We start from the raw sequence: 26,952 nt of genomic DNA, 5'->3' as shown, positions 1-26,952 counted from the left end.
GCAAAATTGATTTTTATGTTATTTTTTGGTATTTACAAATAAACAATATATACAGTACATATTCATCAATGATATATAGCATTTTCTTTAAAAATCGCAATGCAAACAGTATGTCTAATGTACATAACAGTAAAAAATACTACTATGATACCGTTTCCCCCAAAATAAGACATCCCCTGATAATAAATCCAATCCGGTTTTTGAGTGCATGGCAATAAAGCCAAGTGCTTATTTCAGGGTTCAAAAAAATATAAGACAGGGTCTTATTTACTGGGAAACACGGTATGCTTTTAATCAGTGATAATGTTATATATATTTCTATTTACAAACTCAAAAATGTCAGATGAAACAACACAGAAAAGAGCAATCAGGCTGAAAAATGATCCAGGGTGTATACATTAGGTTTGTTTGTATGTTAGACTTTTTTTTCTAGATTCAAAAGCAATCATATGCAGGCTGCCTCATTATTCCAAATAATAAACTACTTGAAATGTTTTGCCCCATTTGCTGTTTTAAAATTGCCCATGAATTGACATTGCATCATTTCCACTTTCCTGAAGTGTCCTGAAGACAGGGTTCTTAAGGAAATACAAAAAGGAAAAGAATATAGGTCTGCTACTTGCAGATATGAACAACACAATATCCAAACATTATTTTAGATTGCCAGAATACTGCATGGTATCCCTAATTTAAATGAAGTGAATCTTGAATAAAACTTGTCCTCAGGCTTGAGCAACATCTATATGGAAAAAAAACAGTTGCTCTTTCTTTTTCCGGGAGCTTCCATTCACAGAATCTCTTTGTTTGTTAAACAATTAAAAAAAAAAATCCTCCCCAGCCCTACACAGCATAAACAAAAATCAGCTGAGCTCTCATTAAAACTTTTATGTGTTAATAGTTTTTCTTTCCATCTTCCAGTTAAATGATTAGGGTGCATATGCCTTTTCTATATTAAATGTATTAGTTAAATGTAACTAATCCTGAATCCTTAAACTTGTACTATGATTGTAATGATTACTAGAATGCTAAAAAATAAGTTTCAATTTAATTTAAAACTAGATGGTTAATGAAATATATATTTCTCTAATTTTTTTCTTCTAGGTTTTTTTTTTTTTTTTTGGCAGCCTAGGAGACATAATCAGATTGCAAATAAGTATCAAGGAGGTAGGTATCAGATACTACTGAGTATGCATGCCATTCCCTTCTTCCTCTCTATCTTTGGAAGAGGAGGTCCACGCATACACAGCAAACAGGGAGAGTTGGTCATATTTCCAGACCCAAAACATATTGGCAGAAAGATGACATATATGTCAAAGAAAGAGAAGAGAGATGCTAATATCTATACAGTATCCTGGAGCCACATGAAGTAATGTTAATGAAAATCCATCCTTGAAATATTAAAGAATCCACTTCCTCTGGAAAAAGCACAACTACTCTTTAAAAGATTTTAAACGGCTACCTGTGTGCCTGCATTTCCAGCAGAAGTGTGGCCTGGGCATGCACATGTGATTAACAGGCAGCCAGTAAAAAGTCTTCAAAGTACAGGTACTTCTTGTTTAGTAATCACAATTGGCACCAGCCAATCAGTAGTTAAGCGCAAAGCAGTTCTTAAGCGAAACTACAACATTGCTTATGTTTCAGCATTGCTGTGCTTTACAGACCTGCAAACGTCATAAATGCAAGGACTGGTCGTAAAGTTACTTTTTCCATTATAACTTTGGATAGTTGCTAAATGAGGCATTCTCTTAAAAAAAAAAAGGATTACCTTTAGTATGCTTACCCTTTTGCAGAATAGAGTCACTTTAATGCTTCTGAAAAATATATTGCTAAATCCTATCCATAGCTGGATATAAGTATGTTATATTGTATCCTTTAATGAAAATACACTAACTGTGGAAAATGTGCAGGTTACTGATTTGTGTTCAGTACCCCTGTTCAATGTCCTCAAATTACTCCTCTGAACTTCTGATTTATTTGAAAAATTACAGTCTACTGGAGAATTTACTTTACACCTGTATTTAGGTGTAAATACTCATTCCATTAGTTATGGCCATTCCTTATGGTAAGATTTTCCATTTTTCTTCTTCTCCTTTTGTTCTTTTTGGAGGCGCTCAAGTTCGGCTTCATACATCATTTCCTGAATCAGATATTTTTCTCTTCTCATACGATCCCTTAGATCTTTAGGAAGATCTGGGATTAAATAGGAAATCAAGTGTTTTATGCAAAACACAAGGTGCTGTAAAGAAAGTTTTAACAGCAAGTGAGTTTACTAGCATAATAACCTGAACACTTATACAGTAATATTTATTATTAATAAACGTAATGGGAAAAATACAGTTGTCTCCACACAGTCTTTATATTTCTGTATTTCCTTTTTTTAAAGAATCAGTTCATTTCTATTAACATCCTCACATCTCAAAGAACTACCGGTATCTATTCAGATAGCAATGTTAATTGCTAACTGTACTTATTAGTGTCAATTTATTTCGTTCATTACAATAGAAATAGGAGGAGGAAACAATCCAGATACATTTAAGATTTTTTTTTTTATTTTAGTACTAATTAAATTAAATTTTAATACATTTACATTTAGTGAATTATCTGTGCATCCATGGTACTATGAGCCATCCTAGATACAAACAGCAGCTATTTTGAATTAATAGATTCACATAGGAAGATCTTATACTGTGAATGTATATGAATAGTGTTGTGAAAAAAACATTTCAGCAACCTTTCAATAGATATTGGAAGAGAAAAAAATTGAGCACAGGAAACCAGAATTTATTATACAGGGTCAGCCTACCCAGTGTTAATAGTATCAGCATTTTTAAGTTTTACATTTGGAAGGCTGCAAAACTGAAACTTACCTCAAAAACAATAATAAATGCCAATCGTGCAGCTAAGACATGCCAGAACTGTAGTGTGTAACCATAGGGCACTGGAGAATGAGGGGGATCACGATAGTCTCTGTACCTGAAAGGACAAGCGAAAAAAAGATAAATTTTGTCTATTAAAATGCAAAATGTCTACTGAATGTATATCAACACTACTATGATAAGTCTGTCTTGAAGCCTTTGTTCAACATTAAGCCCATTAATAATTGAAATTAAAGGTATTGAAAGATTATGGAAATTCCCAATATACTGAGCTTCTAGACAAACAACAAGATGATTTAAACCATTTATGTTTGCATAATGTTGTTTGCCATTAAAGAGAACAGTATGACAGTTGTAAATAACTGAGTAGGTAATAATTTGAAGAAGAATAGCATACCAATTTTATCTTGTTACTGACATCCCATTCCACTGAGTATCTTTATGTGGGACACATGAAATGATGAGGGAGAAAGGGGACACTTGCCAAACTAGTGAGACCAGTCAGATTAACCATCGCAATCAATGGGTTATGACATCATATGTCACAGGTTGCCACATTTATCTACATAAATATCTGATTTTTAGCTTATTATGTGTGCTTCTTACCTATTTCTTGTGTTTCCATCCCTTTTCTATCTATATCTTCTTCATCTTTTGGTATTAAAATTCAAACACAGCTTCTGCATTACGTTTAAGTGCTGTTATATTTTCATAACAGATTTAATGTGACTACAGATAGTCCTCAGGTTACAATGGCAATTGGAACTGGGAACTCCATCAGTAAGCAACATGGTTGTAAAGTATGACATCACATGATCATGCCATTTAGTGATGCCAATTCTGGCAGTTCCAGTTGCCATTGTTAAATGAAAACCATATGGATTGTTTAATGGGGGCCTCCTATGATTGACTGCAATGGTATGGTAGAATGTCTTTGGGAGAATAGGCAAAATGATGCTGTCTAGGGAACAGTCAGATAAGAGACAGCATAGCCATAGCTGCATAATGGGCAGAGAAAGGCTCAGGAAGGACCTTTCTTAAGGTGATGGAGGGAGAACTGTAGTTTCACACTTATAGAATTCTGTTAATACAATTTTACAATAAAGTAAAAATAGCCTATGTTTCTTGTTGGGTCTACCTGGTAAGACTGACATTGTGACTTCTGACTTCCTGCTGGCGTTTCCATTGTCTTTGCTTGTGGGAAGCCAGCAGGGAATGTTGGAAATTGTGCTCATGTGACCAGCGGGACACTGCAAAACCGGAATTCTGAGGACCTATCCTAGATCTCCCTTATTCAATGCCAGTGAAACTTTGAGCAGTCACTGAATGAATAGTCATAATCTTAACTACCTGTACAAATCACATCTTAAAGGTCTTAAATGGTCTACATAGCTACTAATGTCTCATATCTGTGGGAGGATGTCAGAACAGGCAAGGTGGTGAGGCTCTACCAGTTTGTATATGATTCAGTGTCATGCACAGGGGTTTTTATCATGCTACAGCTACCTTGCCAGTTTGTCCCTCCCTGTGGATGTTAGTGGATAATGTTCTAGCTTTTTCTATAATAAAATGGTATCCAGTCAGCATCTTAGTCCTTTGCTTCATATGCACTATATTGGATAAATTAGTATTTTTACCATCCTAAATTGCTGATGGAAGTTGTGATGGAGACCTAAGAATAACTCAGGAAAACCCTGATTTGATTTCATACGGCATAAAACACTTTTATTTTACTTAAGCAAGCATTTAAAGTTTTCTATTTCTGAAAGTGGATTTTTGTAGCTACTATTGCTTTAGGTCAGGGGTGTCAAACTGGCAGCCCGTGGGCTGGATGTGTCATACACAGGCCACGCCCATCCCAGCTCTGCGAAGGGAGGAAACGTCGCAAAACGTCAAATGACAGCAATTTGACACCTGTGCTTTTAGGTCAATGTTAATTTTTTTTAAAAAAAAGATGTATACTGTTTTGAATAAAAATAATGATGGTAAAGCAGTAAAAATTCTGATAAACATGCAGCATTTTCACATATATTTCTTTACCTGCAATATTTTAAAGATGCATCAGAAAGCTCACTTCCATTTGATGATGGCTCTGAACGATGTTCAAAATCAGACACCAAAAATAGTGATAAACTTGCATTAACATAGCCAACCATACACCTAGAAAGAAAGAATGGTTTTACTCAGAAGTCAGCCTTCTTACACCAGATTCTGTAATAAGTACTCACAAAAACTCAGGTCCATATTACTTAGATTATTTGCTAACAATGAACATCCTAGAAAGAGCTGTTGGATTTAATTCTGAATTGATGAAAATAATACAGAAATTATCTGCCAAGTTTCTGATCATTTACAATTGGGAAAATAAGAGTAAACATCTCTTCCAAAGCATTAGATTGGTTATTTGTATGTTGAGATAAATATACACCGAGGATTTTATTATCTGGAAAAAACACAAAATTGTTCAGTTTTTTTAAGGGCTTAGAGGTTTTTTATTCATAACTTCAAGAGAAAAATACTGATTCTCAATTAAAATATTTGTTCTGCAATCACGTTATGTAAAATTATTTAAAAAGAAATCCCAGTCAATGGAGAACTGCACATGAGATTCTAGTTAGTAATGCAGTAAATGAATACACTTAATTTTGGTCACTGACCAATTTTTAGTTAATTTATTTTTAATACTGAGCCAAAGGGCTATAAGGAAAAGATACTTTTTTTCACAGTTGGAATGAAGAACAATCTTAATAAAATTAAAAAATACAGAATATCCACTGGGCTCAATGAAATCTTAATCAAGGCTAACTTAGATTATATTGATTTCAGTTGAAATGAATGGGATGAACTGAATAGGATACACCGAATACAGTAGGGATCCAACCATTTTTATGTTACTATATTCTTCCTAATAATACTTTTTATTTTCAAACTATTAAAATAGATCTTAGTTAAATATTTATTTGTGAATATGCTGAATATATACTTCTCTCATGCTCATTTTTTTTTGTATTTTCAACTTCAATTGGCTCGAGACAGGTATGATTTTTTTAAACTTCAAATCAGTTTACTAATCCTAGGAAAAAAATAACATATAATAATGAAATGTCATTAAAGACAAATGACAATAGTGTAGAATTGCCTTGTCTTAGAATTACCTTCATTTGTCCTCAGATATAGCATAGGATCACATCATTAGCTACATGAGACTTCATTACTTCCAAGATTTTTTTAAAAAAATGCCATTCCACCCCTAGGTAAAGCCCCTTTCTGCACTGAAATGGAATGATACAAATAACTCAAGCTCTGGAGAGCCCATCATAGGAAGAGGGGCAGCTTAGAATTCATCAAAGCTTTTGCCAGTGATTGGTTGACAGCTACAACTGGAATGGAGTTCAAGCACTTTCTACTGGTCACTATGATGGATTAAATAAATAATTTTATTGGCTTTCTTATAAAACGTGTTGTTTAATCTGCTACATTTCTTCCAGTTCTCACTGCTGTTCTCAATACTAGCATTTTAAGATGAAAAACTTCATATAATGCAGCTTCAAAATGTTTTTCCTCAGAAAAAGCAATGCAGCTATCCATTGCTAGAAAGGATAATCAATAGTTCAGCTCCTTAAACTCAGCTTCCGGCGGTGACATCATCACGATCGGGTGAGGAAACGGAGGCTCCGTCTCTGAAACCCAAATTTCCTCATTAAGTGCTCTTTAGGGGCATTCCTGAACTTGGAGGGATCGGGAAACGAAAGAGGAATTCGCGAAGCCCCCTGGTGTTGCGCTGTCATCAGGGAGGTCGAGCGATCAATCTCTTAAATTGGTGGAGAAAAGCAAGAGAATATAGGCTTTTCCTCTGTAATTAAGTGCCAAATCCTTGACTCATTAATGAATGAGCAGAAATGCATACCCAAAATTATAACTTTGTGTCTTTTATCCTATGACAAAGCTGCAATAACATCCAAATATATTCACTCGAGAAAATTTTGGAAATAGCTTTCTGTATAACAGGAATGCAAAATATAATACATCTAAATGGTTAATGAAACAAATGCTGCCTAGCTTATTCTGATTCAGTCATATAGATATGTGAGGTTTATTTCGTAAAAAAGAAATATCAAAATAGAATAATAGATCTTATTGGTGTCACAGAGGAACATTGTTTTATGTGGTGGTGTTATTTAATATTTTAAAAAGTAGTTATCTTTAATATGACAATCACATGTTCAATAATCTTAAACCAAAGTTATTTGCTTAGTTATTGGCTTCAGAATACTTGTTCTTTCTAAAAAGCTTTGTGGCCTGCTTTCCCATAAATAGCTAATAAAAGCTGGTTGTATTGGTGGTTTAGTCTCCTTCAAATTATTTTAATTATTTTTGCAGTGGAATCAAACAGCAGAATAATTTGGATGCAAAGAAGAAGCTTAACAATGATATTTCTCTTTAAATATCTCATTAAAAAGTTCATAGTCCTACTGAATGAAATCTTAGACATGTTGTTATGAGGTTCTAAAACTGAAACTGCAAAAGATATTTGTATTATTTTGTAGCATATTTCTTAAAAAATTACTTTTGTCCGGCCTCTCCTTGACCTGCACATGGTCCATATTTGTAAGCATAAACAAGCCGTGGGATAAAATCTGAAGTCACAGCAATAACAAATGCATTTGTGATGACAGAAAGAATTCCAATGCCTTCAAGAATTCCATACCAGATTCCTAACAAAAGAAAAGAGGCATGTCAGTTTTAGCTTCTAAATTATTAGCTAAATTGTAGCATTTATGCACTACTTTAATCAACATTATTAATGGCCCAGTTCTAGTTAGGTCTACCAGACTGCCTACAAAATGTCAATACCAAAGATTTCCCCATTAGATGTTTTTTCAAATGAATGTAAAAGATCAGAATCTGGTAGTACCCATTGATGAATCTTACAAGTTTTTGAAATGTGTTAGTTGGAGAAGGTGCTCCCAGGCTCCTTTTAATGTTTGCCACCATAGATTTAGTTGGTTATTCTCCTATGGTGTCTATAAATGAATTAACACTAAAAGCTTGCCACCCTGAGTCTGATATCTACAATTCTTTTTTTGATTTTTTTTTCCTGATGTGAAAATGAGTGAAAATTGTCTCAGAAATAAGCCATTCGGTGAACGCTATTTCTGGAAATTGCAGCTAGGGGGATATATGTATGTTTGAGTCAGTGGTGGGTTTCAAAATTTTTTACTACCAGTTCTATGGGTGTGGCTTGGTGGGCATGGCATGGCTTGGTGGGCGTGGCAGGGGAAGGATACTGCAAAATCCCCATTTCCTCCCAATCAGCTGGGAATGGGAGGCGGAGAATAGATGGGGGTGGGGCCAGTCAGAATTTTTACTACTGGTTCTCCGAACTACTCAGAATTTCCACTACCGGTTCTCCAGAACTGGTCAGAACCTGCTGAAACCCACCTCTGGTTTGAGTAATCTATATTGTTAAAGAAATGCTTTGTACCAGTAATGAGCTGGCACATTTGGATTATGGCTCTACTTATTGCTCAACTAATTACTAACAGTTGATCTTGGCTGATCTTGAAACAAAGCTAAGTAAGATTAGACCCTGTCACTTCTTGGATGAGACAGGATCTGATAGGTTAGTCTGAAAAATATCCCAGATGAAGACTAGATGGTCTTAGATTATAAATTTCAACTTCAATTTGCACCAACACTTTACACCCATTAAAGATTCTGTTTACCAATATCTTTTGCTTTGGAAGCTAATGGCCGTCTCCACTGGGTGACAAATTTATATGCATCAAGGCGTATTTCAATGATATTGTTCAATAAAGCCAGAAGTGGAGCAAGTGGAAAAGCTGCTACAAATATAGTTGTGAATCCAAACTGGAGGACTGAGAAGGAAAATGAGAGAAGGAATGTCATATTTAGCCACGTATATTTTATGTGTATTGTATATTATCAAAGGCCAGTAAAAGTGTACACTAAAAATTAAATTCAGAATAAGGGTCGAATATGATTTCTATATAGAAAAACATTTCTTCTGCAACCCACAACATTAAATACTAACAATGGCAGATTCATAAGATATTCTTTCTGTACAGATTGGAATATCTAGACAGTATATCCCAGAATAAACAGTATATCTACAGATTTGCAGACTACATTGCTGCTTAAAATGGCAAGATACAAATCAAAATGTACAATGTTTTATCATCTCCAAAATAATGAAAAGAATCTAAGATTCTAGATTAAATCAGTTTCTTTTCAGTACCTCTTTATCAATGCTATAGTTTGAAATGCTAGAAGGCATAGTATCTACTCTTAGAGTCAACATGCCTGATTAACCTAATTTCATTTACACTTAGGTCAGTGATGCCTGAGAATTTATATCAAAATGCCACAAGAGATGTTTTTGCTGAAAAATCGCTATCTCTCTGAAAATAATTTTACAAGCTTACAATGGATGCAACATTGTCCTGGAAGGTTTTTTTTTTTTTTTTTTTTTTTTTTTAAAAACACATTATTATATCGGATCATGAGTAATATATAAAAACACCAGAATCAGGCAACAAAGAAAAAATTGTTCATACTCATTTCGAGGTATTCATCAAAGAGTCCATAGGCATTCAAAGGCAGCAAGTTATAGTCTTTTTCCCATTGTGGTAAAGTTGTTTTTTGCTGTGAACCATACTCTTGCCGCAGTCTTCGTCTGGTCCACCAGTTCTGAATTATCCTGCATATGTGAATATTATTTTTACATATTTTTCAGATCACTTAAATTTCAATTTTTTATTTTTGCCATACATTTGGGTTTTTTTTAATAGAGGTACTCATTTTCACACAATTCCAAGAAAAATAGCCACATAACAAAAACATAATTAAAATAAGCAACTTAAAGTATAAAATAAAAATTGGAATAACCAATGTACTAATCTGATTGCCAAAAATGCAAAGTTCCCGTGTGGCGGATCTAGCTGTGAATGTCTGAAGCTGAACTTCTTCTCAGCAAGATGACACTTTGGTCCTTAGCTCCTATTGAAAACACTGGTGGGATGCTGAAAATTCCTCTGGATGGAATAAGAACATATCCACGCCGTAGGCATATAGTTTGAGAGACCTCTATAACTCATCACTGTTGGAACTTCATCAAAATGAGCAGTGTTTAAGACTTAGAGCTATCCTGGAGGATCCAGATGAAGACATCCAGGAAAAGGTGACCCAAGCTCTAGCTGATTTCTTTGCTTGGCAAGTAGATTTCAAAAAAAAAAAATCCATATATGACAAAATATATAGAATTAACACTTTCCAAGAGATTCGTTGGTGCATTTTTTAAAGGAAAGTAACAAGAGAACAAATCCTCCAATGCCATTTCAAATCCAAATTGAAGCTCAACAATGTAGAGGTAATTATTTTGAAAGAAATTCTTATTAGAATCCTATGTATAAGAAAAGACTTTCCTAACTGAAATATTAAAACCACTCATTTTGTTGGGAAAAGTTATAATACATAGATTTTATCTTCCAACAAAACAGATTTAGACTAAATACTATGCAAAAGGCCAGAGAATTTCTAGAGAAATACAAAAATGAATTACAACAGACCCAGAAAGGCACTGAGGAGCGAATATCCAAACAAATTGAGAGACAAGTTAAGTATATAACCAGCATGAAATAAGAAAAAAAAGTGAGGGCTATGGGCACAGACTTTTCAAAAACAGTTCATTAACTATGTAATAAAATGCTTAATCTGGAACATAAATGGCGCCAACTCCCCCCCAAAAAGGAAGAAAAAAAACCTATTTCACCACCTTAAAAAAAGGCTATAATGTGTCTTCAGGAAACATATATTAGAAATAAAGATGTAAAATACTTAATTTACAAAAATGTGTATGAATTTAGCTCAGCAGAATCAAACATGGCAGTGTTCTATACATTGCCCAATAAAAACCATAATTAATAACTGTTCAGGATGGTAAATATGTAAGGGTAGAAACAGAACTAGATGGCCAAAAAACCTGTGTGCTGGGAATTTATGCCCTGAACAATAGAAATACTTTCTACAAACATGATGGACCTAGTGTTAAATCTACCATACCAAAGTTGGTTTCTGACAGGCGACTGGAATGCTATGGTGTTTTCACAACTGGATAGAATATCTGAAAAAATAATCAAAACTACCCAAGGAAAATTGTCAAAGTGCTTCTTGCAGAAAATTTAACATTAGTCAATATCTACGATAAAAAAAAGATAATTCTAGGGAATACACCATTTTTTCACCAATCATTTTCAAAATAGACATAAGAATTTCAAAAAAATTAGTTATTCTAGCCTCAAAAGCTTTCTTTGATCACAATCCAGTTGAATTGACTTTAAGAAAGAAATCAGCAAATTTTAGATGGAAATGAAACTTTATTACAGAAAGAGTGAATAGTAAAGATGTCAAAGAGAAATTAACAGAATTGTTTGACAAAAACCTAAACAAAGGAATAGACAAAAAAGAGTATGGGATGGAAGCCAATTGAAAAAGAAAGCCCAGGAAAAATCTGGGAGATTTTACAAGAAATTAAAAGTAAAGAAGAATTAAAGAAATCAAGATAAACATTCTAAACCAAACTTATTATCTATGTGTTTAAATAATTAGGGAATAAATTGAACACCCTTAAACAAAATAACTTTGAACATGCAAATAAACCAAGAAGGTGTTTGGCCTATATATTAGGGAATGAAAAAGAAAAGATGATTTTGAAAGGAGGATGACGCAGTATAACAAATAATTTGGCAATACAGAAACCTTTGATTATTACTATTCCAATTTATATAAAGCAGGGGTCCCCAACCCTGGGGCTGTGACCCACTACTGAGCTGTACCCCGTAGCCTATTTGCAACTGGACCATGCGAGTGGTGGGCTGGCACACGCATAACTCGATGCACACAAGTGGCAGGCTGGACCGCACGTGCAAGTTGAGCTGCACACATGCCGGCCCACCGCTTGCGCAGCCCGGTTCCCTTCTCTCCCTCCCCCCAGCTGGGCCACCAAGCTTCAAAGGTTAGGGACCACTGATATATTTTATTTATTTATTTGTTTCCATTTCTATACCGCCCTTCTCCAAATAGGACTCAGGGCGGTGAACAGCCAAAGTAAAAAAAAGAACATACAAAATTTAAAAACAGTTTAAAATAATTAAATATTTTGGCCGTAAATTAAAACAACCCAATTTAAAATCAATTTAAAATTTAACTCAAGCCAGCCCAGCTAGTTGAAATAAATAGGTTTTCAGGGCCCGACGAAAAATCCGGAGGTCTGTTATTGTATGTATCTCTGGGGGGAGGTTGTTCCAGAGGGTGGGCGCCGCCACAGAGAAGGTTCTCCCCCTGGGGGTCGCCAGCCGACATTGTCTGGCGGACGGCACCCTGAGGAGGCCCACTCTGTGCGAGCGTACTGGCCGGTGGGAGGCTATTGGTGGCAGAAGGCGGTCTCGTAAGTACCACGGCCCTAAGCCATGGAGCGCTTTAAAGGTGGTCACCAACACCTTGAAGCGCACCCGGAAGACCACCGGGAGCCAGTGCAGCTCACGCAGGAGAGGTGTCACATGGGAGCGTCGCCCCCATAATCCCCCGCGCGGCCGCGTTCTGGACCAGCTGGAGCCTCCGGGTGCACCCCAGGGGGAGTCCCATGTAGAGAGCGTTGCAGTAGTCCAGGCGGGAAGTGACGAGTGCCTGAGTGACTGTGCGTAGGGAGTCCCGATCTAGAAAGGGGCGCAACTGGCGTATCAGGCGAACCTGATAAAAAGCCCCCCTGGCCACGGCTGTCAAATGATCTTCTAAAGACAGCCGTGCGTCCAGGAGGATGCCCAAGTTACGAGCCCTCTCCGTGGAGGCGAGTGATTCACCCCCAATAGCCAGCGATGGCGTCAGCTGGCTATATCAGGACGCTGGAAGCCACAGCCACTCGGTCTTAGAGGGGTTGAGTCAGAGCCTGTTTCTCCCCATCCAGGCCCGCACGGCCTCCAGGCACTGGGACATCACTTCAAGGGCATCGTTGGGGTGGCCTGGGGTGGAGATGTACAGCTGGGTGTCATCAGCGTACTGATGGAACTCCACCCCGAAGCCACGGATGATCTCACCCAGCGGCTTTACATAAATGTTGAACAGAAGGGGCAAGAGGACTGACCCTTGTGGCACCCCACAAGCAAGGTGCCTCGGGTTTGACCGCTGCCCCCCTGTCAACACAGACTGCGACCGGTCAGAGAGGTAGGAGCAGAACCACCGCAGAACGGTGCCCCCCACCCCCAACCCCGCCAACCGGTGCAACATGATACCATGGTCGATGGTATCAAAAGCCGCTGAGAGGTCTACCAGGACCAGGATAGAGGAGCAATCCCTATCCCGAGCCCTCCAGAGATCATCCACCAACGCGACCAATGCCGTTTCCGTGCTGTGCCCAGGCCGGAAGCCGGACTGGAGCGGGTCTAGATAGACAGCTTCATCCAGGTACCAGGGAAGCTGTTGCACTACCACACTCTCAACAACCTTCGCAACGAAGCAAAGGTTGGAGACTGGACGATAGTTAGTCAAAACAGCCGGATCCAGAGAGGGCTTCTTGAGGAGAGGCCTCATAACCGCTTCTTTCAAAGCAGCCGGCAGGACCCCCTCACTCAAAGAAGCGTTAACAATCTTCTGGAGCCAGCCTCGTGTCACCTCCCGGGAAGCCAGTACCAACTAGGAGGGACACGGGTCCAATAAACATGTGGTCGCGTTCAGCCATCCCAGGACCCTGTCCATGTCCTCGGGAGCCACAGGATCAAACTCCCCCCAGATAACATTCTCAAGACCTGCCTCAGTCATCCCGTCCGGACATACCCAGTCAGAGGCCAGCCCTTCCCGAATCTGAGCGATTTTATCATACAGATACTGCACAAAGTCCTCAGCTCGGCCCTGCAAGGGGTCATCCCGCACTTCCAGGTGGAGGAGGGAGCGGGTCACCCTAAACAGGGCGGCAGGGCGATTATCTGATGACGCGATAAGAGCGGCAAAATAGCTAGATTTCACCACTTTTATCGCCACTAGGTAGGTCTTAATATGAGACCTCACCAGTGTTCGGTCGGATTCGGAGCGGCTGGTCCTCCAACTACTCTCCAGGCGTCTTTTCCGGCGCTTCATCTCCCTAAGCTCCTCAGAGAACCAAGGAGCTAGGTGAGTTCGGTGCCGGGTCAGAGGCCGCAAAGGCACGACACGGTCCAAGGCCCCAGCAGCCGCACTATCCCAGGCGGCCACCAGGTCCTCAGCCGAGTCATGAGCCAGAGTCTCAGGAAATGGCCCAAGCTCCATCTGGAACCTATCAGGGTCCATCAGGCGCCTGGGGCGGAACCACCTGGTCGGTCCCGCCTCCCTGCGGCGGGGTGCAGCGGTTAGAAAGTCCAGTCGAAGGAGCGAGTGGTCAGACCATGACAAGGGTTCGATGACTATATCCCCTGAATCAAGGCCACTCGACCACTGACCAGAGACAAAACCTAAGTCCAGAGTGTGTCCACCCGTGTGAGTAGGGTCATGAATTAACTGAGTAAGGTCCATGGCCGTCATGGAAGCCATGAACTCTCGAGCCACCTCAGACGTTTCGCCGACAGATGGCAGGTTGAAATCCCCCATGACTAGAAGTCTGGGGGTACCAACCGCCACCTCAGCTATGACGTTGAGCAGCTCGAGCAGGGCCGTTGTCACGTGACAGGGAGCCAGGTACGTGATCAACAAGCCCATCTGTACTCCACGATCCCACTTCACAAAAAGGGGCTCACATCCGGCTATCTGTGGAACAGTGGTCTCCCCGGATCAAGACTTTCCTTTATAATAACCGCCACCCCCTCCGCCCCTGCCCTGAGCTCTCAGCTGATGGAATGCTCGGAAACCTGGTGGGCACATATTCACGAGGGGAACCCCCCCCCTCATGGCCCAACCAGGTCTCCGTAATACCTGCCAGGTCCGCTCTCCCCTTCTGAATAAGATCGCAAATGAGGGGGGCTTTATTTACCACGGACCTGGCATTGCACAACAGCAGCCGAAGGCTCGGGCCCTGAGAGTCTGAACAGCCTGGGGTGCGAGAAGAGCTATGGGGACCGGGGCGCACCACCGCTCGAAGATAGCGAGTGCGTGCCCCCACCATATGATGCGGCCCCCTGCTCCCGCCATATCTGCCCCTCCCACTCAACACATTGATAGAGAAGCCCTCGACAGAATGGACTCTGATATCCCCCTTACCCCCGGAATCCGCACCCTCCGTGGCCCCACTGACAGCTGGGCCGGACCCCTCCCCCCGTGGGTTAACCCCCAAACCCACACAACCCTCCCGCCCCTTAAAATCCCTTAAAAATCTATCAAAAAGTTTCCCTAAAAAACCCCTCAATCCCCTTTTTGCGGCATGTCACCTCTCGGGGTGCCAAAGCCCGTCATAAAGGTAGGCCCTTGATAAAGTGGAGGGCCACACCTGCGAGAGGGGGGAGTCTCGCAGAATAAGAAGTTCTGTTGGCGAATACATCTAATCAATCAATTAATTAATTAATCAGGGGGAAGTCCACGGCCTGGGGGTAATCAAGATAGTCCAAAGTCTGGGGAGGGATATTCAATCAATTCCAAGTCAATAAATTCAATAAATTCAATAAATATAAAGGATCTGACATCTCTTCACAATAAATAGAATGTTATCTACAAAAGCAGAATGAACAAGTTACATTGCCCAGGAGGTATCTGTCAGCAAGTATTCTGTACATGTTACAATAAGCAAGCATTAATATGTATATTTTTAAAAAGCACATACGTACGGGTAGCCTAATTCCATGAAGTTGTTCCAAGTCTGCTTTAGCACCATTATAATACCCATCTGCATACAGAGATCAATAAGGCATCCACTAGGGTGGCACTGCAGAAGAAGCAGGCAGCAAGGGAACAAAGAGAAGTTTAAGCCATGCTGACTGGGAATTATTGGAAGGAAACACCAGCATTCATACTGAGGAATACTGGGAATACACATTTCACAGAACTCAGCCTTGTATGTATCCTTATTGTATCGTTATTATGTACATCATTCAAACACTTTCTTTAACCTTGCTGTTTAAAATTGCACCATGGTATTTACGGAAGAAGAATTTACATACTGCTGTTTAAATTTATGCATAAGTGCTTATGCTAGGTTGGGCAATTCATAACCAATAGAGGGGTTTTTTGAGTCAAAGAGGCTAGGATATGAGCTTTGGTCCCTGGGAATATCAGTTTAAGGTGATGTCTTGCATTGGCATTAATAACAGAAGCTACAAGGATTGAAGTGGGAAATCAAGGAGATCAGTTTTTATTTGTATGACCGATTGGCTGTAAAGTTTGAAAACCTTCCCAGACCTATTACTGATTAGCTGTGCATTTTCACCTGCTAGGAAAATGATTTCTGCAGAATGGGCAATGAGGTCTTCAGACTGGCCAGTCTGGGAGTGGTCAAAACCTAAGCTTTACTGACATCTGCCTGCTGCCATGGACAATACAAAGCCAGAAAAAGCTTGAACAGTAGCCGTCAGTCAAATGTAGTTAAACTGGATTATTTTCTGAACAACTGTGTACAGTTATTGGATTTAAACTGCAGTGTATCCTTTTATTACAATTCCACATGCATTTATATAGAAGTAGGCCACATTAACTCAATAGCAATTACTTCCAATAAATTGCACCGTTAATTACTTCACACATTATTTTTAGTACATTAGATATATTTTAGATACTATAAAATATGATATACTTCCAGATACTTCTGCATAACTTATTTCAACCCTAGAATGTATGCATGGAAACTTTGTACAATATGCTTCAATATTAATATAAAACACTTACTTCTTCTAGTCTCCATCTGTTTATCAGTCTGAGGTAGGCACCAGGGTGACCTGTAAACCTTCAATATAGGAGAGGTCATCATCTCTTTGCAGGTACGTTTTTGATCAAAACAATAGGAATGTAAGAGGAGAAGATCAAAGACGAGAGGCACAATTGTATTTTTCCATGGAAAAGGGCATTAAATTTGCATTTAGTATTTAGTACTTAGTATTTGAATGTACAATGTACCAATTGTTTTTTAACAATATTTTTGTAGTTTATATAAGAATCTAGATCAGGGGTGTCAAACTCGATTTCATTAAGGGCCGTATCAGGGTTGTGTTTGACCTCAGGGGGCTGGGTGGGTGTGGCCAGGTGGGTGTGGCCAGGTGGGCATGGGCGTGGCCAGCTCAACGTCACTCATGTTGGGGGCACCTGTGGTGGCCCAGGTGCGGCTGGGGGGATCCACTTTTGCTAGCGGTTTGTTTTGCTAGCACTCTACCAGCAAAAATGGAGCTTGGAGGGGCCTGTTCACCCCCTTGGGCTCCGTGTTTGGCTGTGACGGCCTCCTGCAGCCCCCTGTCAGTGAAAACAGAGCCTGGGGGGGCTGCGTGTGGCCCTCCCAAGCTCTGTTTTTGCGGGTGGAGGCGTGATGGGCCGGTCCTTTGCTATTTCCAGGGCGGCACCGTGGGCCAGATCTAAGCACCCCATGAGTCAGATCCGGTTCGTGGGCCTTGAGTTTGACATCTCTTATTTTATTTTTCCTATCTGTGTAAAAACAAGATGTTCGCTAACAATAATAATTTTGTTCTTGGTTTTGATTCATAGATAACTGTTTCAGCTTAGCCATATCAAAATATTCATGATAAAACACATACTGATCTTTCAAACAAAAGATACATTTGATATTTTTCAGGTGTTGGTAAACATCCCCAAAACATTTTATTAAAAAAGTGAAACATTCCAAATGATTATTTGATGTGTTGATGTATTAAAAGACAATAGGGTCTTCACAGTTGCAGTACACTGCTGACTCATAATTAAGCAGTGGTCCACTCAGACACCTAGATATATCTTTTCATTCATCTATTTTTTTTTTATTTGATTTATATGCCGCCCTTCTCCGGAGACTCAGGGCGGCTTACAATGCGCTAAGCAATAGCGCCACCTATTTGTGGAGTTAGTTTGCAACATAATATTTAAACAGAGATCTTATCTAGTGTAGAATAGCCTCAGCACGCTTGGAATAAATCTGGGCTTCAGTTATGCTTGTGACATATTGTCCCAAATATAGGTAGTTCTTGGGTTAAGATGGCAAGTAGGACTGGAATTTCCATCATTATTATTATTATTATTATTATTATTATTATTATTATTATTATTATTATTAATAATAATAATAATAATAATAATAATAATAATTTTAGTGATGCCATTATAAATAATAATTAAGTGATGCCATTATAAAGCATAATATCATATGACCACATTACTTAGCAATCACAGTCCTTGCAATCCTAGTTGTTGCCATAACTCAAAAACTGCAGGGGTCATTAAGCGTAGACTGTCATGTGGTAAGATGGGAAATCAGGTAAGCAGGATGGCAGGTGAGAGCTAAGGTCAAGTAGGACAGTGCTTTGGGAGAGCACTACAGAGTGTGGGAGGGTATCAGAGGCAGGCACTACAGAACGTGCATGACCGGGGAGACAGGCAGGTGTGGTACAGACTATAGGGAGGTGGGTGCCATGGGAAACTGCTATACAGCACTTGAGGTATAAACCTCAAATGGACTAATTTATAGAATGAGTCCAAAATCTGGGACCCATGATTCATGTGGAATTAAAATTTGGTAAATTTTTTAAAATGCAGTATGACATTATGATATAAAACTACCTTATAACAGTTATAAATATAAAATGTCATAAAAGATTCACTGTGCTGATGTTTGACTGTGCTATACATCCCAACATGGGCTATTATCAGTATGAAATGAATGTATCCCAACTTTTCCATTTAAGGCAGTACATTAGAAGCTCTGCCATTGTTGAAGGCACTGAGGAATCTGGTAAGGAAATATCTCTGAAATGATGACCCAAGGAGTTTTAGATTGCCTAGTATTTATTAAAGATGGGGAAAAAAATCGATGGAAAGATTTAGGTTTTGCACATGATGGCAATACATACTGGTAATATGTATGCAAGGAATTTATGTTTATTAAAAGAAGCTAAAATGGCTGCTTATAATATACCTTTTCATCCACTACATTACAAGAAAGCTGTATGAGGAGAAATTTAAAAGGAAGACCAATGCAGTGGGAAAGATTTAATCAAGAAATATTTAGTAAATTTAGAACAGATAGTGTCAAGAATGAATAGATGCTTAATGAATGTGGACTGAATACTGAAAAATGGGTGATATTGTGGAATACAAAAATGGTATATGATTTATTTTTATTAAATTTATATGTTGCTCATCTCACTGTTGAACAACTCTAGGCAGATGTGATGGAAGTAAAACATGCATGGGAATAATTGAAATGCTTAATTAATGACTGAACAGAGAGTAAGATAATATTTCTTTCTTGTTTAACATTTTTATGGATACAGTATAAAAGAAGGTTGTTGAAAGGGCTTGGTTTTATATAGAGAATGAATTATTAAATCACACAAAGAAGATTGAATGGGTTGATAGTAAGAAGAAGATAGACAAAGTGGTTTTGGATGGAACCAAGCTGTGAAATTTAAATAACAAAAGTCAATGGATGAGTTAATGGATGGACATAGTGAAAGAAAGATGGAATTTATTGAAAGATATAGTGAATGGGGGTGGGAATATTTCCCCTATGTTCTACCTTTCATTACTCTTTCTTACTGCTTTTCTGCACTTGCTGTAACATTACTTAACCACAAGGGAATAGCATGTTCTTATGTAAGTGGTATTACAGATAAAAATACAGAAGGTATTAGACAATGTGACTCCCTAAAAGTGTCTTTAGTGATCACAGTTAATCTACATTTATGAACTTTCGAGGGACATACTGTATTCTACTACTTAGGGCATACTTAGCATGAATTCAAAACAAACAACAATTTTACAGAGGCAGATATCATATTATTTAATCTTACCTTCCAAGGAAAAATGCTATATAAAAAGTAGAACTGTTCAGATTAACAAACTGAAAAAGAAACATTTTCAAAGTGAAGCTGTTTTCCCACTCAGATTCAGTACGAGGCTGCTCTGTAATGAAAAAAAAATGGAAATTGTAATCTTTATTGAAATTTGAATGCTGGATTTGGGGAAACTGCATGCACCCTACAAGTCTAGAAATGTCCCGGTAAACTTAGTTACAGATCTTGCTTATAATGCAGGGAAAGTCTAGTTTCTGAGACAGTACTTCTCAACCTTGACAATGTTAAGATATGTGGACTTCAACTTCCAGAATTCTCCAGCCAGAAAAGCTGGCTGGAGAATTCTTAGTATTGAACTCACACAACTTAACATTGCCATGGTTGAGAAACACTGCAGGATAAGTAGTATACATAGTGCAGTATCCACCAGCAGGAACTTGCAGGTTCTGCCTGCTCTCTATACAGAAAGTTTCTTGTTTTCAGTTTTCCCGTTGGAGATGCTTGTAACTGAACAGAGAGATCTGAACCTGGAACCATTCCTGGCCTTTAAAAGTGCGAAAAATGCATGAACTCAATGGACATCAAATGGGATGTGAGTGGATTGACTCATATAGTATTCTCAGCAGCTCAATTGTATTTAGGACCCAAAGAGGCCAACTTTAAATTTTCTGTTATTTTGTGGAGAGAAAAATATGATGATGTGGGAGGAACTGATGTCCAATAGGACTTTCATATACTTGGCCATATGATCTAATTTTAGAAAATAGGAGCTAGTACAAATGTTAGTTGCAACTACAGTAGGTACCGTAGCTGTAAGAAAAGCTACCTGTACTAAGGATCCTATCTGAGTCAGTCATTGGGACCAAAGTTTTATTCTTCTAAGCTTCTGGGCTTGTGCTGCAGCCCATCTTCAGGGAACTTCTCTCTCTCCAGAGTATGTGCATTGGGCTATTCTATGCATTTTATTTTATATGGTACCTGGTTGTATGTAGCTTTTAGTTGTTAATTAGTGTTGATGGCTGGCTATTAAGTCATTGATTTTTATTTCCTTGTGTCCCTCAGCTCCTATGTACTTGATAAATTGGTGGTAAATCTGATTGCATCCTCCAACATTATCCTAGGCCATGTAGATTTCCCTTCATTCGCAAAACTACCAAGGTTATAAACATTCTACTCAGATGACTTGTTACAGAGTTCTAACAAATAAACATTGTTTTACAGAAAGTCTGGTCCCACATGGTATCTTTTGCATTTGGTCCTTTTGTACCAAAGTCTGACAGAACACGTTCTAAAAGGCTGGGCAATAGGTTTCAAAGGGAGTTGTTTGGAGAACTTTCCTTCCTACTGCATATTAATAGTGCCTGAAAAAACAACACTAAAACATCTTAAAGATGCTAGTTGAAAAATTCAAGCACTTAGTTAGGCAAGGCATACCACATAAACACTTGGTTGTAAACAAACTCTGAGAAATAAAGCAGCACGTGTATTGTTTAATGTAGTGAAGGGGAAAATTCAATCTGAAATCAAAGACCTTTTTTTGACATAGCAAAAACAACTCCAGCTTTTTACAAAGTCTGTCTCACACTGATGGTTCTTAAATAGATTGGACAAGTTTAGAACTAGAACTAACAGTCCATTTTATGCTGTTTAGGACAAGTAACATCAGTTACAGTTCAATCTAATCATGCGAATAGAATTTTTGTGCAAAAAATTTAATACATATGCACAGTAGTGGGCTACAACCGGTTTAACAACTGGGTCTATGAGTGTGAGCTTCACGCCCGCCTGCAGGCTTTGCACGTGTGTGTGCCTAATGCACTTGCACGCAGTGTTCAAAATACAGCAATTTGAAGCTCAGCTGCTTACCTTCTAAGGCAGCCCCGGTAAGTAGAACAGCCGAGGCACGGAAATCAGTTGTGCTGTGCAAATCAGCTGAGCCAGAAAGAAGGAAATATAGGACAGGATAGGGCGGGTGCGGGTGGGCGGGGCCAGCTGATTGTCTGAACTACCGGTTCTCCCAAACCAGTCCAAACCGGCAGCAGCCCACCACTGCATATGCAACTGTATCACATAGGGATTCAACTAGTTAACTCTTTTGCTTAGTATTGTCTATTATACAAGGAATTGTTCCAGGTCTTATTTCACTGCATCCTTGCTCTGTAGGATGGAAGACCGGATGAATGGGAAAACTGGCATATAGAAAAGTAAGTTGATTTGTGGAAACACGAACACATACAGATACACATAAATACATACAGTGACACAGAGAAACAAATAATACAGCATACTGTTAGCTCCATTCATGCAGGAAATGAAGGTGCATGATAACCATGAAACATATTACTTCATTTTCATCACTTACCTAAGTTTGTCAGAAAAAGAGCAACCTTTTCATGCAACTGCAAAAAATGAAAAACAGCGTATAATTTTAATGTAATATATAAATCAGATTTGATGAACATTATGTGCTTACTACCTTCATTCTTTATTTCTCTATTCTAGCGGTGATAATGACAGCTTTAGAGGCAAAATCTTACTGACCTTTCTTTTAAAAATGCCTACTGAGTTAGTTTAGAGCATTTTGAATCTCACCGAGTTTGGATATTCAATATTGGTTTGCATTTGTAAAAATCTATATTTCGAATCAAATAAGACAGTGCTTTGGGAAAGGTACATTTGAGATGAATTATTTATGTTTATATTTATTATAAATGCAAATAAGCATTTTGTTTTAAAGTTAAAACTCTAATCACTGGAGGAAAAGCAGGAATAGAAAAGAAGGGCAATTTATTCCTGTTCAAATATTACTATGGCCTTGGTGTGAGAAGAAACAGTGTTTTCATCCAAAAATATGTAAATGCACTAAATTTTTCAATTTAGCAGACAGATTATAAAAGGGCCCATTTTTCCATATTTGTTTCTCCAAGTAATTTAGCATTTATCTAATATTTATACTATAAAGAAAGTCTATGCAGTCACTAGGAGTTGACACCAATTTGATGGCATATAATCAATAATGTATTTATTAGATTCACATAGGATTTACACTGCTAGTATCTAATTTTTTACATACTTTAAAAAAAATATGGCATTGTTCACTTTTCAGCAATGGGACTGCTTTTGATTAAGATACTTTATCTATTTGATTATAAATTGTGCTTAAAAAATCAAAGTGAAGAACACTATTTTTCCAAAATATATTTCCAAACCAAGTTAAATGGAACGGTGGGCTCTATTTTTATATTTTAAATGATTTTCAACCATTACTCTATCTTTAGTGAAATATTTAATAATGTCTCAATTTTTTAAATAAAATGAGCAGCGGAAGAGTTTTTTCACATTGTAAAAATGCTGAAGTCTTATTCTATTGATCTATCTGTCTGTCTGTCTGTCTATCTATCTTATTTGCATTTATAATAAATACAAAACATCAAGTCTCAAATATATCTTTTTCAAAGCACTGTCTCAGTTATTTTGAAATATAGATTTGTACAAATGCAAACCAATATTGAATAGGCAAAATCAGCAGGATTCAAAATGCTCTAACTAGTTCTGTAGGCATTTTAAAAAGAAAGTCAGTAAGATTTTGCCTCTAAAACTGTTTCTATATCTATCTATCCATCCATCCATGTCATACTCTGTTCTACCTCCAGGAGCTTCCCAAAATTAAATATGTAATTTTTGTTGAGATATTCCTCTTGAATGTCTCAAATTCTTACTGTGCCTTTGACACGTTTGATCTATTCAATCTGCAACTTAATTTTGCTATTGTTTATTTTTAAATGTTCACAGTGGATCTCTGTTATGCCAGAAATATGCAGGAAAAGCAATATTGATATAATCAGTGTAATCCTGTATGTGTATGTGCATTTATAAAACATTTTATGATTCATTTAAAATAATTCTATATCAATAATCTTTTTAAATATAAACAAACTTTGGCTAAACCACCATATACTACAAGTTGTGCTATAGTTCTGATAAGGCTATTTCTTATTACAGAAATCTGAGTACAACTAAGAAACAACCTAAACACAGATTGAAATTAATCAAGGTATGAAGAAATTTCCTTACAACATTCAGCAGCATGATGATGCAAAAATTGATGCAAACTGCAGTCCCAGTTGTTGCAACCTGAGAGTTATTCTTGATTAAAGCCCATTTAAAGGCAGCAAAAGTGCTGACAGTCACAACACGATATATAACAATGCCAAAAACAGCGGCGATCACCACACAGATCTAAAGAAAGAGGTGATAGAAAGAACATACAGTATAGCTTACAACGAGTACAGTAGCTCTCAACAACTAAATAATAAATCCAAGTAAGTAATCTATAAATGTATTCTGATTTTCTTAAATGGGACATGTGTGGGGGTTTATCCCTTATCCCAGACCACCCCAACGATGCCCTTGATGTGATGTCTCGCTGCCTGGAGGCTGTGCGGGTCTGGATGGGGAGGAACAGGCTCAGACTCAACCCTTCCAAGACCGAGTGGCTGTGGCTTCCGGCGTCCCGATATAGTCAGCAGGTGCCATCGCTGACTATTGGGGGTGAATCCTTGCCCCCCACAGAGAGGGCTCGCAATCTGGGTGTCCTCCTGGACGCACGGCTGTCTTTAGAAGAGCATATGACGGCCGTGGCCAGGGGGGCCTTTTATCAAGTTCGCCTGATTCGCCAATTGCAGCCCTTTCTGGACCGGGATGCCTTGCGCACGGTCACTCACGCCCTTGTCACCTCCCGGCTGGACTATTGTAATGCTCTCTACACGGGGCTCCTCTTTAAGAACACTCAGAGGCTCTAGCTGGTCCAGAATGCGGCCACGCGGGTGGTTATGGGCGCAACCCATTGTGCCCACGTGACATCCTTCCTGCGCGAGCTGCACTGGCTCCCAGTGGTCTTCCGGGTGTGATTCAAGGTGTTGGTCACCACCTTTAAAGCTCTCCATGGCATGGGACCCGGGTACCTTCTAGACCGACTTCTGCCACCAATAGCCTCCCACCGGCCAGTTCGCTCCCACAGAGAGGGTCTCCTCAGAGTGCCATCAGCCAAGTTATGTCGGCTGACGACACCCAGGGGGAGGGCCTTCTCTGTGGGAGCCCCAGCCCTGTGGAATGAACTGCCCCCGGAAATACGTAAGATCTCCAACCTCCGGGTATTTCGTTGTGCACTCAAGACCCTGTTGTTCCGCCAGGCAGGGCTATCAACATAAAAATTTTAAATTGGGTTTTAAATTGAGCCAAATTCATTTAATAATTTTAAATTATTTTAATTGATGTTGTCTTGTATTTTTAATAGACTGTACACCACCCTGAGTCCTTCGGGAGAAGGGCGGTATAGAAATAAAATTTATTTATTTATTTATTTATTTATTTATTTATTTATTTATTTATTTATTTATTTATTTATTTATTTAATTAATTAATTTCCTTCCTCATTTTAATGTGATCTCTTCCTATTATTAGTGTCACGGCAAGAAATAATGTTCAAGGACTCAAGTGTCAGATTAACAGGGTCAATTATGCAATTTAATTTTCTGAAGATAAAATTCAATGCTTGGAGGACTTTGTGTTTTGTGAGTTTTCACTTCTCAGTGAACTTACTTAACCTTGCATCATATCCAAGGGCTGGCAGTTTTCTCTAGTTTTTTCTGAAGGATTCAGTTAGGCTGAGATTCAGAGAAGCAATTAAACTAATAGTTTGTAAATTGCTGCTCTGATTAAAAGAGGTAAAGAAATTTGCTTAATTGCTCTACTGAAGTGAGATTTGATTACAAGAGCAGAACCTATTATGATGAACCGTTTCTCACAGAAAAGTAAATTAACATTTATCTGCAATAATAAAAAAAAAACCCAACAAGTCTTAGAAGAGAATTGAGAGAAGGAAGTAATGACCATTACCATAAATATGGATATACAATTCTTGGAGTAGTCTCAGTATAGAATAATTATGGAATGCTTTGGGACCTATAGATATTGAAGCATTTATTTGATAGATACTATTGAAAATAAAGGAGATAATCAATAAAAGAAAGGAGATGATAATTTACTGACTTTCACTTGTAAATAGATAAGAAGCAAGCAAGCAACAGTCAAATAAAAGCAGGCTAATAGCTGCTTTAATAATCCCTCAACTTTTGAAAAGTGCTTAGTTCTTATACAACAGTAACAACATAGTAACATTCAATTCCCTGTACTGTAAAATAAATGCTGGCTCCATTATTTTTAATACTAAATGACCCCTATAAAATGAAGTTCAGCTGTTTGAAACAGATATTTTCAATATTTGAAGAATACATTTCAACAAATAATAAGTTTTAAATTAAACATTTCATTAACCTTGAATCAAATAGCAATAACACTTAGACTTATATATCGCTTCATAGTGCTTTACAGCCCTGATTAAGCGGTTTACAGAGTCAGCATATTGCCCCCAAAATTTGGGTCCTCATTTTACCGACCTCGGAAGGATGGAAGGCTGAGTCAACCTTGAGCCTGGTGAGATTCGATCTGCCAAACTGCTGGCAGCCAGTGATCAACAGAAGTAGCCTGCAGTACTGCACTCTAACTACTGCGCCACCGTGGCTCTTATGCTAAAGAATCAGTTTCAGGCTATCAATTATTTTTATTACATAGCTAAAGTTAAGCTCATATAAATAACAGTCAAAATAAAAACTATAAAATAATAGTTTATTGTTTTGAAATTTAAAGTTACTGTAGGCATATGTTTTCTTCTACTTCACATAAGCACATTCAAGAGCAAGGAGACCTCTGTACCATAACCACTACAATCACCTTATGCTGCAGTGGTATCTGCAGGAAGCTATGATGACACTGTACGAAGTCAGCACAACCCCCCACCCCCAGCCCTCAGCAAGGAGGCTTTCTTATGAACAAATCATACACTTCTCTCCATTACCAGGAAAACACTCCAGGCAGTCCCTCCAATATTTAAGTTTTATAAATGAGATACTTTTGTCTCTATTGAGAAAACTGGAGCTTTCCATTCATTATCCATTTACATATGTATTTTACAGAAAACCAGACAGCTCCATTCATAAACAAAATGCCTTCAGTTACAGCTCCCAGAGAAGGCTGAAGCTGATGGGGTTAAAAGC

The 26,952-nt window shown here is 38.4% G+C and overlaps 1 protein-coding gene across 1 annotated transcript in view; it reads right to left on the bottom strand.

The window, feature by feature from the left end:
* Positions 1–2,044: 2,044 nt before the first annotated feature.
* Positions 2,045–26,952, bottom strand: part of ANO4 (anoctamin 4) — a 111,206-nt gene continuing 86,298 nt past the window's right edge. The window contains exons 19-29 of the mRNA XM_070946824.1: positions 23,912–24,076; positions 22,200–22,236; positions 19,835–19,946; positions 16,731–16,788; positions 15,677–15,774; positions 9,455–9,597; positions 8,603–8,755; positions 7,444–7,591; positions 4,917–5,036; positions 2,868–2,973; positions 2,045–2,236 (exon numbers count right to left, since the gene is read on the bottom strand). Coding sequence (XP_070802925.1) covers positions 2,045–2,236; positions 2,868–2,973; positions 4,917–5,036; positions 7,444–7,591; positions 8,603–8,755; positions 9,455–9,597; positions 15,677–15,774; positions 16,731–16,788; positions 19,835–19,946; positions 22,200–22,236; positions 23,912–24,076 — 1,332 coding nt within the window. The remainder of the gene's footprint in view (positions 2,237–2,867; positions 2,974–4,916; positions 5,037–7,443; positions 7,592–8,602; positions 8,756–9,454; positions 9,598–15,676; positions 15,775–16,730; positions 16,789–19,834; positions 19,947–22,199; positions 22,237–23,911; positions 24,077–26,952) is intronic.

This window comes from Pituophis catenifer, unplaced genomic scaffold (genome assembly GCF_029215685.1).
Source record: "Pituophis catenifer annectens isolate HBS135680 unplaced genomic scaffold, rPitCat1.0.hap2 SCAF_7, whole genome shotgun sequence".
NCBI lineage: Eukaryota > Metazoa > Chordata > Lepidosauria > Squamata > Colubridae > Pituophis > Pituophis catenifer.
The sequence above is the reverse complement of the archived record's forward strand: the minus strand, read 5'-3'. Positions and strand labels throughout refer to the sequence as shown.